Source organism: Polistes fuscatus, unplaced genomic scaffold (assembly GCF_010416935.1).
Source record: "Polistes fuscatus isolate 324 unplaced genomic scaffold, CU_Pfus_HIC Scaffold12, whole genome shotgun sequence".
Classification (NCBI taxonomy): domain Eukaryota; kingdom Metazoa; phylum Arthropoda; class Insecta; order Hymenoptera; family Vespidae; genus Polistes; species Polistes fuscatus.
Genome location: NW_025113020.1, coordinates 4,678,446 through 4,693,070, shown reverse-complemented (window position 1 = coordinate 4,693,070; position 14,625 = coordinate 4,678,446). Strand labels below are relative to the sequence as shown.

The 14,625-nt window shown below is 28.5% G+C and overlaps 2 protein-coding genes across 2 annotated transcripts; both read right to left on the bottom strand.

The window, feature by feature from the left end:
* LOC122513274 (proteasome subunit alpha type-4) lies at positions 1 to 1,628 on the bottom strand. Its single transcript, XM_043629548.1, has 3 exons — positions 1,504 to 1,628; positions 423 to 1,050; positions 1 to 339 (listed from the first exon to the last, which is right to left on the bottom strand). Exons 1-3 carry the CDS (start codon positions 1,504 to 1,506, stop codon positions 197 to 199), a joined length of 774 nt encoding a protein of 257 aa, XP_043485483.1. The 5' UTR covers positions 1,507 to 1,628; the 3' UTR covers positions 1 to 196.
* A 6,918-nt stretch (positions 1,629 to 8,546) lies between these two features.
* Positions 8,547 to 11,224, bottom strand: LOC122513197 (dentin sialophosphoprotein-like). The gene is made up of 4 exons (XM_043629464.1): positions 11,081 to 11,224; positions 10,909 to 10,953; positions 10,556 to 10,762; positions 8,547 to 10,466 (listed from the first exon to the last, which is right to left on the bottom strand). Exons 1-4 carry the CDS (start codon positions 11,222 to 11,224, stop codon positions 8,547 to 8,549), a joined length of 2,316 nt encoding a protein of 771 aa, XP_043485399.1.
* Positions 11,225 to 14,625: the final 3,401 nt, after the last annotated feature.

Genomic DNA, 14,625 nt, shown 5'->3' with positions numbered 1-14,625 from the left:
TTTGAGTTTTAAATATAATAGTTTATTTATTATACGATGACATTTAAATTCAAACAGATGAACGCAGAAAGAACGTGAAACTTATAAATTTATTAAGTAAAAGCTTTAGAAACATACAATATAGGACACTGAACGATAGAAAAGAATAATATTTCTTTAGTGTGTACCGGATTGATTCTATGTAAAAATAATATCTCTATAATTTTTGCTTCTCCTTTTTGGCCTGTTCAGCTAATGCCTCCAATCGATCGTGTTCTTCTATTAAAGCATTGACTTCGCTAGCTGGAAGAATTTTAATTCTTGTTTTACCATTTTCGCGCGTCAATGTTGCCATTTCCACTGTAAATATAATTCAAAATTAACGTTATCAAAGAATAATATATTCAATTAAAAATATGTTATTATATATTATTTTTCTTTACCCTTATCCGCAGAAAGTTTGTTCATATCTAAAGTCTTTGAAAGTACTTTAATAGCCAACGACATAGCATCCTTTAAAGTAGTTTCTCCTTCTTTGTATTCCTGTTTTAAAGATGATACAGCTGCCGCTGAATTATTTCCAATACAAGTAGCTTTCCAACCGCCATAATTTCCACTAGGATCCGATTGGTATAATTGATAACCGTAATGACGATCCCAACCCATGTACAAAATTGATACCCCGAATGGTCTTTTGCCACCGTATTGAGTATAAGCTTGTTTAACATCGCATAACCAAGATACCAATTGTTCGCATGGAATAGGCTCACCATATTGTAAGAGATACCTCTGTGCTATTAAACGCAGTTCATTTGTAAGAACATTAGCATCAGCTGTAATGCCTGCTACCGAACAAACTACATCATCGTTTAATTTATATATTTTCTCTGAATAGAATACTTCGTCTAAAAGCTTATTTGTATTTCTTCTTTCGGCAGCTAACAGAATGCCATCGTTTGCCAATATTCCTAAACATGTACCAGCATGACTGATAGCTTCCATAGCATATTCTACTTGATACAAACGACCTTCTGGTGAGAAAATCGTAGTACGTGTATCGTACCTGCGAGCCTAAACAATCAATTAAAACTAATATAATATATTTAATTTAATAATACAATGTCATTAAACAATACTACGTATTACAAGTCAAAAAAAACAAAATGAACAAGACTTTGAACACTTTTATAATTAATAATTATAAATGTAGTAATTATTATAATATAACAAATGATAAATAGATATAATATAACAAATGATATACTACGTATTACAAGTCAAAAAAAACAAAATGAACAAGACTTTGAACACTTTTATAAAATATAATTATAAATGTAGTAATTATATATAATATAACAAATGATAAAACGTTAATATTTTAATATTGAAATATTATGTAGTATGAGTTTGATGACAATGCATTTTGAAATCTAACCTTAAAAAGAAAGAAAAAAGTAAAGAACGTTCGTTCTTTCAATTATTGAAAAACTTAAATAATGTCATTCCTATAAAATAATAATTTACCATTTTATAGAAAGTTTTACTTAAATTTTAAAAATCAAACAAAGCGTTTATTCAGACAAATTACTTTAGTTGATGTTTTAAGAATTACTTGTCATCTAACGCGGTTAAAATTTATATGGTTGGTAACGATACGGAATCTAGTACTGTTGCGATCTCTTCTGGATGGTTTTGGTACTATAATCAAAGATAACCGGTCAAATAATAATGTTAACATATATCTAGTTACATACATTCCTTATAAATATTAATTATTATATAATATATATATGTATGACATAATTAATAGATATGTACGTATACATATGTATAAAAAATATGTTCATATAATTTAAAATGTTAACTCATATCAAAAGAAAGTGTTTAAAAGGAGATTGTAACTCAGGAAGGAGATAATTGAAAAAAAACGAATTAAATGTTAGGTAAACAGTATATTTAAGTGCATACAGGTAATAATCGCATTTTTACAATAAAGAATTTTTATAAGAATGTAACTGACACGAGAACTAAAACTACAAGAAAAAAAAAATCAAAGATGTTAAAAAATGATGGTCAGAATTTTTAATAATAGTGTAAAAGTTTTTTCGCTCTTTGGTATAAATTAAACAAATTTAGATTATTATGTGCAAATTGTCAATCATTGATATCATACTATATTCTTAAATCCTTATATTATATTTATCCCTATTAATGTATGTTTGTCCAATATAATTTGGTATTTGCTAAGTCTTATACATATATATACATCTATATACATATATAAATACCATCACGATATATCTTCACAATTATTTTTACAATTGTTTTTTTTAAAAGATCAGTTTTTAATTGAGCCAGGATCGCAACAATAATCATGTATATCCCATTATACCATAAAAATATCTTATTATATACAGTATAATTATTATATTATGCATATATATATTAATTATAATGTCATTTATATATAATAATATATAGTATAATTTATATATATGTATATATATATATGTATGTATCTATATATATAATTAAATAAATTATCTATATACTATCACACACAAATACATTGCATAGATGGAGATTAAGGTCTCTTGAGCAATAATACTATAAATATTGTCTTTTTTTAAAGTGATCTTCTTCTATGTTTAATTTATCTGTTTTTGAAGAAGACGCTTGTTGTAAACTACTTGCTTGTTGTGAACTACTTGCTTGTGAACTACTTGCTGTTGTGAATACCTGCTGTTGTGTGAAACTATCCAATCTCACATGATGTCTTATGTTTTGGAACATTTTCAGACGAAGAAGGTTCTTTCATTTCAATTTCTAATAGGGTCTCTTGTGTTGGAAGTTGTAACATTTAATCCTCTACTTTTTCATCTGAATCTATTTCTTCTTGACTATTTCTCCCTGAACTAGACGTATCATCTATAGATTGTTCTGTTGAAACATTTACAGACAAAGAAGATTCTGTCGTTTCACTTCCTAATGGACTCTCTTGTGTTGGAAGTTCTAACGATTCATCCTCTATTGATTCTTCTGTATCTTCTTCTTCTTGACTATTTCTCCCTGAACTATCCGTATCACCTGTAGATTGTTCTGTTGAAACATTTCCAGACAAAGAATATTCTATTGTTTCACCTCCTAATGGATCTTGTGTTGGAAGTTGGATTCAACCTGCATTATTTCTTCTGTATCCATTTCTTCGTGACTCTCTCTCCTTGAACTATCCGAATCATTCTATGTCCCCCCATGAGGAACAACTTCCATAGATTGCTCTGTTGAAACATGTCCAGGCGGAGAAGGTTCTTTCATTTCAACTTCTAATGGAGTCTCTTGTGTTGGAAGTGTGACATTTCAACCTGCATTATTCTTTTGTATCCATTTCTTCTGTATCCATTTCTTCGTGACTCTCTCTCCTTGACTATCCGAATCATCTATTGTCCCCCCTGAGAAACAACTTCCATAGATTGTTCTGTTGAAACATGTCCAGGCGGAGAAGGTTCTTTCATTTCAACTTCTAATGGAGTCTCTTGTGTTGGAAGTTGTGACGTTTCAACCTGCATTATTTCTTCTGTATTCATTTCTTCTGTATCCATTTCTTCGTGACTCTCTCTCCTTGAACTATCCGAATCATCTATTGTCCCACCATGAGGAACAACTTCCATAGATTGTTCTGTTGAAACATGTCCAGGCGGAGAAGGTTCTTTCATTTCAACTTCTAATGGAGTCTCTTGTGTTGGAAGTTGTGACATTTCAACCTGCATTAATTCTTCTGTATTCATTTCTCGTGACTCTCTCTCCTTGAACTATCCGAATCATCTATGTCCCACCATGAGAACAACTTCCATAGATGTTCTGTTGAAACATGCCCGTCGGAGACGGTTCTTTCATTTCAACTTCTAATGAAGTCTCTTTGTTTGGAGGTTGTGACGTTTCAACCTGCATTATTTCTTCTGTATCCGCTTCTTCTTGTTTCCTTTTTTTCCTTGGACTTTCCGAATCATCTGTTGTTTCACCATGAAGAACACTCTTTCTGATTGTTCTCCTGGAACATATCCAGATGAAGAAGATGAGGTCTCTTGTGTTGAAAGTGGTATTGTTTTATCCTTCATTATTTTTTCTGTATCTATTTCTTCATGTTCCTTTTCTTTTCAACATCTGGCTTTGTTGATGATCTTGTGATCAGTAGTAGTTGATTTTGATGCTTCTTGTCTGATGAAACATTCCTATCAGGATTCGTTATTCTAAATAACTAAAATATCATAGCAACTGATTTTTATTGGGAAAATAAAAACAAAAGAAAGTTCAAATCATTCAAATTATGGATTATTACATTACCTTTAAACTTTGATATAAAGATCATCATTTAAACCCGATTGTCCCTCTCCAGCTCTATTTTCATCTGAAGACCATGATGATATTTGTAATTTATTTGTTTCCCTTTGTCAACAGTTTTCTGTAGTTTCTGTTTTAAATGGCTCTTCTGAAGATACTTCTGAAGATTTTTCTGAAGATTCTTCTGCAGATTCGTCTGAGATCCTTGCTGGTATTAAATCAATTTCAATTAGTATGTCTATTTCATTTGATCAACTATTTCATCCCCGTTCTCTCTATCCGATAATTTACTCCGTGATTTTCAGTGTTTGAAATGATCGCCCAAATGCAAAAAGATAAGTATTGCAACAACGTAGTTCAAAAAACAAATGTAAATCGATTACTCTCCGATTGGGATGAAGTTGCAGTATACGGTTTGTTATCAGGATCCTCCGATATCTAACATTCTTGTATATGCGATTCAATTCAAATCTAGAATGCGATGATTAGGAAATAGGACGTGAACAAGTTCTTCATCGCTCATCTGGATGCATGAAAAAAAAAGTTAATATTAAAGATACAATTAAATATTATAAAATTATACAAAAAATATCACAGATAATTCCAATAAATACCTTGCTTAAAAATATTATGTAATATAAGAGATATATATACATATATTTGTATATATATATATATATATATATTTTTTTTTTTACATGTATATATATACATATATATTGTACGTATATATATATATATTTTTTTACAGTACAATATATATATATATATATATTCGTATCACACTCTTCTTCTTAGGCTTTAAGGTGAACAATAAATCTTGTATAATAAGTATGATAATATATGTTTAGGCACGCTTCAATATACACACATATACATTTAAAATATTATAAAGTAAAGTTTATTATTTTTTTATATATATATAGTGAATAGTTAGTCAACTTGCCATATACATATATATCATATGAAATAAAGCTAAAAAGATAAAATTGATTTAAAAATTAATTAAAAGTAATTTAAAAAATTTAGCAGAATAAAAAATTAATCATAATTACTTATTTTGACAACATCGATTGTGTGTTTATGAAAAATAACTTTCAACAAATTTATTATTATTATTACGGTTATTCTTTTATCGATTTTTTTTCTATAATGTTTTGATTTTTATTGAAAAAAAATTTTTAGAAAATAAGAAAACACAATTCAAAAAATTCGATAAGTAAGTATTTAAAAAAAAAAAAAATACTGTCGTTATTAATTACAATTAACTATTTTCTCAATTTAGATTATCAATGATAAAGCACATTTGAAGTAATGCTGTCTATCAAACTAACACAAACTGACAAGATGTAGAAATTAACGTTTAAGTTAAATTATATATAATAAATTCGAATACAAAAAACAACTCTTGAATAGTTCGATTTTGTAGTATCGAATCTCGAACTACGATATATTTACACGCACTATTTAAGTAAAGTCATGTTATAAATTATAGATTAATTTGTTAATAATTAATTAAACCAAGTTTATGATTTTATTCGATAAAAAATGTTCTGAAAAAAACATATTTTCCTTAAAAAAGTACTTGGAAAAATATCATTATTTTTTCATTTAATTGTTATCTCGAGAATCGAGTCTAATTTCGATTACCGACATATATCGAAAAATGTAATCAAAAACGTTATCCGTGACATTGGACGACACGTTAAATAAACATTTTTTATTTATAAAATTAAGGATAGAAAGAAAAAAAAAGAAATAATATTATGATATTTAAAGTTTCATATATTATCCAACATAATAAATTTATATAATTACGGTTTATGTTTCTCAAATTTGTACATTTTTGACCAATTTTCTGTATTTTTCTTTCCGCAAGAATCTTCCACAGAGTATTAGAAAACTTAAAAAAAAAAAGATAAATGAAATAGGTAAAATAATTCTCAAGTTATGGCGTGGCCAAGGGAAACACATGGATTCTTTTTATATATATTATATTCAATATTATAAATTATTTCAAATAAATATATTTAGAACATTCTTATATTATGCATAAATGAATTCTTTTTTCAACATATGATAAATATATTAACACGTTGACTGCCATGTCACCCGTATTCGGGTGACAGCAAAAGTTCTCATCAGGCCACGTCACCCATATTTGGGTGACAGCAAGAGTTCTCATCGAGCCGTTTCCCCTTTACTTCCGTGACTCTTTCCAAAGGATTTCCGAACATATTTAGATAAATATTTGACAGGAGATAATAATACTGTTGAATTTTTTTAAAAATCGTTTATTAACAAAATTATTTACAGTGCAAAATATTGAAGCATTCGCTGCAAAGTTGCGGTTGACCAGGGCAGCTTGGACAAAATGTAGTAGGTTTCCTAATTCATTATCACTAAGATTGCATTTATACGTATCCGTATCAGAATCTGACGATATGATTCGATTTACTTTTCTTCTTTTGGGCAATCTGATTACTTCCTCATCGCTGCTATCCGAATTTGAGCAACCAGCGTGACTAGTCTTCCTTTCACTGCTATGTGAATCATTGCACACTGACTTTTTCATCTTTCTCTTCACCATTGAAAAATTATGGACAGAGATTTTAAATTGTACTACTCAGTACACGGCAAAGATTACAACTGCTCGTGCAGAGAAATAACGTGACAAGTGAGGATCGCAGCAGATATCAGCACGCATCTTACAATAGCACGCGTGGCCTGACGGGGATTTTGTTTTAAACAAGCGTGGCAGTCAACGTGTTAATGTATATAATATATAGCTCAATTTATTACGTACAATTCTTAAGACTTCGAAGATGAATCAGAATGCATTACCGTTTTCTTATAACATAATAAAAATGAATTAAAATTATGTCTAGACAAAACATAAATTCTACGGTTTTAGAATATCCTTTCATATATATCTTGAATTATTTTATGTGTGGATACAAAATTCTTCTTTTTCAAATATGTATATAATTTGATATACACATAAATTTTTGTGAGGCAAAATATTAATATCAATTAATTATTCTAATTAATTTTATAGCGAGATACAAAACTTTTTTCGATTAAATGCCTAGATTCTAAGATAAGGCTATATTTTACCCTTTCTCTCAAAACCTCGGGGTCAGATTTAAATAAAATTAGCACCATTCGATTCAGCGTCGTCAACTTACCCTTAGGTCAAATATGCAGGCGTTCAGCTAAAAAAAGTCGATGTTAGGCCCTCGTTTAATGGCCTAAAAGTGTTCGAAAGGAGATTGTAACTCAGGAAAGAAGATAATTGAAAAAAACGAATTAAAATGTTAGGTAAAACAGTATAATAAGTGCATACAGGTAATAATCGCATTTTTTACAATAAGGAATTTTTATAAGAATGTAACTGACACGAGAGCAAAAACTATAAGAAAATAAAAATCAAAGACGTAAAAAATGATGGTCAGAATTTTTTAATAATAGTGTAAAAGTTTTTTTGCTCTTTAGGTATAAATTGAAACAAAAATAGATTTATTATGTGCAAATTGTCAATCATTGATATCATACTATATTCTTAAATCCTTATATTATATTTATCCATATTAAATGTATGTTTGTCCAATATAATTTGGTATTTGCTAAGGCTTATATACATATATATACACATATATATACATATATATACATATATAAATACCATCGAAACATATCTTCAAATTTATTTTTACAATTTGTTTTTTTTAATAAAAGATAGTTTTTAATTCAGCAGGATCGCAACAAATAATCAATGTATATCCCATTATATCCCATAAAAATATATTATTATAATACAGTATAATTATTATATTATGCATATATTATATATTAATATATAATGTCATTTATATATACATAATATATAGTATAATTTATATATATATATATGTATATATATATATGTATGTATATATATATATATAATTAAATCAAATATTATATATACATATACACATAATACATTTGCATAGAGGAGATTAAGGTCTCTTGAGCAATAATACGATAAATATTGTCTTTTTTTAAAGTGATCTTCTTCTATGGTTAATTTTATCTGTTTTTGAAGAAGAGGTTTGTTGTAAACTACTTGCTTGTTGTGAACTACCTGCTTGCTGTGAACTATCCGAGTTATATGATGTCTTATGTTTTGGAATATTTTCAGATGAAGAAGGTTCTTTCATTTCAATTTCTAATAGGGTCTCTTGTGTTTAATTTTGTAACATTTCATCCTCCGTTGATTCTTCTGTATCTACTTCTTCTTTACTATTTCTCCCTGAACTATCCGTATCACCTGTAGATTGTTCTGTTGCAACATTTCCAGACGAAGAAGATTCTGTCGTTTCACCTCCTAATGGATTCGCTTGTGTTGGAAGTTCTAACGTTTCATCCTGTATTAATTCATCTGTATCTTCGTCTTGAGCATTTCTCCCTGAACTATCCGTATCACCTGTAGATTGTTCTGTTGAAACATTTCCAGTCGAAGAAGATTCTATCGTTTCACCTCGTAATGGATTCTGTTGTGTTGAAAGTATAAACGCTTCATTCCATACTATTTCTCTTGTATATATTTCTTCTTGTCTATTTCTCCTTGAACTAGACGTATCATCTATAGATTGTTCTGTTGAAACATTTTCAGACGAAGAAGATTCTGTCGTTTCACCTCTTAATGGATTCGCTTGTGTTGGAAGTTCTAACGTTTCATCCTGTATTGATTCATCTGAATCTTCGTCTTGAGCATTTCTCCCTGAACTATCCGTATCACCTGTCGATTGTTCTGTTGCAACACTTCCAGACGAAGAAGATTCTGTCGTTTCATCTCGTAATTGATTCTCTTGTGTTGGAAGTATAAACGCTTCATTCCATACTATTTCTCTTGTATATATTTCTTCTTGTCTATTTCTCCTTGAACTAGACGTATCATCTATAGATTGTTCTGTTGAAACATTTTCAGACGAAGAAGATTCTGTCGTTTCACCTCCTAATGGATTCGCTTGTGTTGGAAGTTCTAACGTTTCATCCTGTATTGATTCATCTGTATCTTCGTCTTGAGCATTTCTCCCTGAACTATCCGTATCACCTGTAGATTGTTCTGTTGAAACATTTCCAGACGAAGAATGTTCTATCGTTTCACCTCGTAATGGATTCTGTTGTGTTGGAAGTATAAACGCTCCATTCCATACTATTCCTCTTGCATATATATTTACTCGTCTATTTCTCCTTGAACTAGATTGTTCTGTTGAAACATTTTCAGACGAAGAAGATTCTGTCGTTTCACCTCCTAATCGATTCTCTTGTGTTGGAAGTTGTAACGATTCATCCTCTACTGATTCTTCTGTATCTTCGTCTTCAGCATTTCTCCCTGAACTATCCGTATCACCTGTAGATTGTTCTGTTGAAACATTTCCAGACAAAGAATATTCTATCGTTTCACCTCCTAATGGATTCTCTTGTGTTGGAAGTTGTGACTTTTTAACCTGCATTATTTCTTCTGTATCCGCTTCTTCTTGTTTCCTTTTTTTCTTTGGACTTTCCGAATCATCTGTTGTTTCACCATGAAGAACAACTCGTTCTGATTGTTCTCCTGGAACATATCCAGACGAAGTGGATGGGGTCTCTTGTGTTGGAAGTTGTGACGTTTTAACCTGCATTATTTCTTCTGTATCCGCTTCTTCTTGTTTCCTTTTTTTCCTTGGACTTTCCGAATCATCTGTTGTTTCACCATGAAGAACAACTCGTTCTGATTGTTCTCCTGGAACATATCCAGACGAAGAAGATGGGGTCTCTTGTGTTGGAAGTTGTGACGTTTTAACCTGCATTATTTCTTCTGTATCCGCTTCTTCTTGTTTCCTTTTTTTCCTTGGACTTTCCGAATCATCTGTTGTTTCACCATGAAGAACAACTCGTTCTGATTGTTCTCCTGGAACATATCCAGATGAAGAAGATGGGGTCTCTTGTGTTGAAAGTGGTATTGTTTTATCCTTCATTATTTTTTCTGTATCCATTTCTTCATGTTTCCTTTTCTTTTCAACATCTGGCTTTGTTGATGATCTTTGTTGATCAGTAGCAGTTGATTTTGATGCTTCTTTGTCTGATGAAACATTCCTATCAGGATTCGTTATTCTAAATAACTAAAATATCATAGCAAATGATTTTTATTGGGAAAAAATAAAAACAAAAGAAAGTTCAAATCATTCAAATTATGGATTATTACATTTACCTTTAAACTTTGATATAAAGAATCATCATTTAAACCCGATTGTCCCTCTTCAGCTCTCTTTTCATCTGAAGACCATGATGATATTTGTAATTTTATATTGTTTCCAGCTGCAACAGTTTCTGTAGTTTCTGTTTTAAATGGCCCTTCTGAAGATTCTTCTGAAGATTTTTCTGAAGATTTTTCTGAAGATTCGTTTGAAGATCCTTGCTGGTATTAAATCAATTTCAATTAGTATATGTCTTATTTCATTTGATCAACTATTTTCATACCCCGTTCTCTCTATCCGATTTTCTTATTCTTTGAAATGATCGCCAAATGCAAAAAGATTCATATGGATCAGTAGAAGTACTTACCCCATGAATATCAAGTGGCTTTTGGGAAGATGTTGAGGGTCTTGGCTGGTGTTAAATTAATATCAATTAATATTTGTCCTATATGACTTAATCAATTATTTTCATATCTTATTCAAATATAATATGAAGTATTGTAACAACGTAGTTTCAAAAAACAAATGTAATCTATTACCTCCGATTGGGATGAAGTTGCAGTATACGGTTTGTTATCAGGATCCTCCGTATATCTACATTCTTGTATATGCGATTCAATTGCAGATCTAGAAATGCGATGATTAGGATTAATAGGACATTGAACAAGTTCTTCATCACTCATCTGTATGCATGAAAAAAAAAAGTTAATATTAAAAATACTATTAAATATTAATAAAATTATACAAAAAATATCACAGATAATTCCAATAAATTACCTTGCTTAAAAATATTATGTAATTATAAAAATATATATATTTGTATCACACTCTTCTTCTTAGGCTTTAAGGTGAATAATAAATCTTGTGTAATAAATATGTATAATATATGTTTATGCACGCTTCAATATGCACATATATATACATTCAAAATATTTATAAAGTAAACTATATTATTTTTGTATATATATATAGTGAATATTTAGTCAACTTGCCATATACATATATATCATATGAAATAAAGCTAAAATGATAAAATTGATTTAAAAATTAATTAAAAAAATATTTAAAAAATTTATCAGAATAAAAAATTAATCATAATTACTTATTTTGACAACATCGATTGTTGTTTTATAAAAAATAACTTTCACAAATTATTATTATTATTATTACGGTTATTCTTTTATCGATTTTTTTTTCTATTAATGTTTTGATTTATTAATTGAAAAAAAATTTTTAGAAAATAAGAAAACACAATTCAAAAAATTCGATAAGTAAGTATTTAAAAAAAAAAAATACTTGTCGTTATTAATTACAATTAATAATATTTTCTCAATTTAGATTATCAATGATAAAGCACATTTGAAGTAATGCTTGTCTATCAAACTAACACAAACTGACAAGATGTAGAAAATTAACGTTTAAGTTAAATTATATATAATAAAATTCGAATACAAAAAACAATTCTTGAATAGTTCGATTTTGAAGTATCGAAACTCGAACTACGATATATTTACACGCACTATTTAAGTAATGTTATAAATTATAGATTGACTTGTAAATAATTAATTAAACCAAGTTTATATGATTTATTCGATAAAAAATGTTCTGAAAAAAAAACATATTTTCCTTAAAAAATTACTTGGAAAAATATCAATTATTTTTTCATTTAATTGTTATCTCGAGAATCGAGTCTAATTTCGATTATCGAAATATATCGAAATTTGAAATCAAAAACGTTATCTGTGACATTGGACTACACGTTAAATAAACATTTGTTTTCATTATAAAATTAAGGATAGAAAGAAAAAAAAAGAAAATAATATTATGATATTTAAAGTTTCATGTAATTTATCCAACATATATAAATTTATATAATTAACGGTTTTATGTTTCTCAAATTTGTACATTTTTTGACCAATTTTCTGTATTTTTCTTTCCGCAAGAATCTTCCACAGAGTATTAAAAAACTTAAAAAAAAAAAGATAAATGAAATAGGTAAAATAATTCTCAAGTTATGGCGTGGCCAAGGGAAACACATGGATTCATTTTTATATATAAATATTTATTCAATATTATAAATTATTTCAAATAAATATATTTAGAACATTTTTATATTATGCATAAAAGAATTCTTTTTTCAACATGTGATAAATATATTAATGTATATAATATATAGCTCAATTTATTTCGTTCAATTCTTAAGACTTCGAAGATGAATCAGAATGCATTACCGTTTTCTTATAACATAATAAAAATGAATTAAAATTATGTCTAGACAAAACATAAATTCTACGGTTTTAGAATATCCTTTCATATATATCTTGAATTAATTTTATGTGTGGATATATAAAATTCTTCTTTTTCAAATATGTATTTAATTTGATACACTAATAAATTTTTGTGAGGCAAAGAATTTATATCAATTAATTATTCTAATTAATTTTATAGCGAGATACAAAATTAATTCATTATTTTTACTCTCAACTAAATAATAACAGTTTCTGTTAAAATGAATTATTTTTTTGTTTTTATTCAAGGTTCATTATTTTTGACAATAAACAAAGAAACGGCGTGCCGTAAGCATCAAGATTCGATTTAAAAACGCCGGGCTTATACGCCGATATATATAGATATACAGAAGGCTCAACACTCGATGGCAAAAACAAAAAATTCTCGCTACCGAAAGAAAAAATATAAAAAGAGAAATATCAGTTTATTGTCTCACTCGCACTCGTATACAGAACGCTCAACAATCGATGGCCAAGACAAAAATACTCGTTATCGCCTAAACAAATGGAAAGGGAGGAATATCAGTTTTTCTTTCAGTCGCACTTGCATTCAAGACCGAGAGTCCCGAAGATTGCCGAAGATCCTTCGTATGGGGATTAGTGCACACGGATGTTCGCACGCACACTAGCCCGCTCAAGTGAAAAAGCCAACGGAGAGGCGGGACTTTGCGCCCCAATCTACAATTATTTTTTTTCAATATTTCTCGCTTATTTTTGCAAATACGAAGATAAACTTCGAAACATTTTTTATGTATTTTTCAATTCTCCACAACTTTTGTTTGAAACTTTTTTCGTTTAAATGCCTAGATTCTAAGATAAGGCTATATTTTACCCTTTTTCTCAAAACCTCGGGGTCAGATTTAAATAAAATTAGCACCATTCGATTCAGCGTTATCAACTTACCCTTAGGTCAAATATGCAGGCGTTCAGCTAAAAAAAGTCGATGTTAGGCCCTCGTTTACTGGTCTAAAAGTGTTCGAAAGGAGATTGTAACTCAGGAAAGAAGATAATTGAAAAAAACGAATTAAAATGTTAGGTAAAACAGTATAATAAGTGCATACAGGTAATAATCGCATTTTTTACAATAAAGCATTTTTATAAAAATGTAACTGACACGAGAACTAAAACTACAAGAAAAATAAAAATCAAAGATGTAAAAAATGATGGTCAGAATTTTTTAATAATAGTGTAAAAGTTTTTTTGCTCTTTAGGTATAAATTAAAACAAAAATAGATTTATTATGTGCAAATTGTCAATCATTGATATCATACTATATTCTTAAATCCTTATATTATATTTATCCGTATTAAATGTATGTTTGTCCAATATAATTTGGTATTTGCTAAGGCTTATATACATATATATACATATATATACATATATAAATACCATCACGACATATCTTCAAATTTATTTTTACAATTTGTTTTTTTTAATAAAAGATAGTTTTTAATTGAGCAGGATCGCAACAAATAATCAATTTATATCCCATTATATCCCATAAAAATATAATATTATAATACAGTATAATTATTATATTATGCATATATTATATATTAATATATAATGTCATTTATATATACATTATATATAGTATAATTTATATATATATGTATGTATATATATATATATATATATATATATATATATACATACATATACACATAATACATTGGCATAGAGGAGATTAAGGTCTCTTGAGCAATAATACGATAAATATTGTCTTTTTTTAAAGTGATCTTCTTCTATGGTTAATTTTATCTGTTTTTGAAGAAGAGGCTTGTTTTAAACTACTT

Coding starts and splice junctions, on each gene's coding strand:
- LOC122513274 (XM_043629548.1), bottom strand. Junction 340..422: donor CAAACTTTCTGCGGATAAGG/GTAAAGAAAAAT, acceptor TTATATTTACAG/TGGAAATGGCAACATTGACG.
- LOC122513197 (XM_043629464.1), bottom strand. CDS start 11,224: ATGAGTGATGAAGAACTTGTTCAATGTCCTATTAATCCTAATCATCGC. Junction 10,954..11,080: donor CAACTTCATCCCAATCGGAG/GTAATAGATTAC, acceptor ATTTAACACCAG/CCAAGACCCTCAACATCTTC. Junction 10,763..10,908: donor AGCCACTTGATATTCATGGG/GTAAGTACTTCT, acceptor ATTTAATACCAG/CAAGGATCTTCAAACGAATC.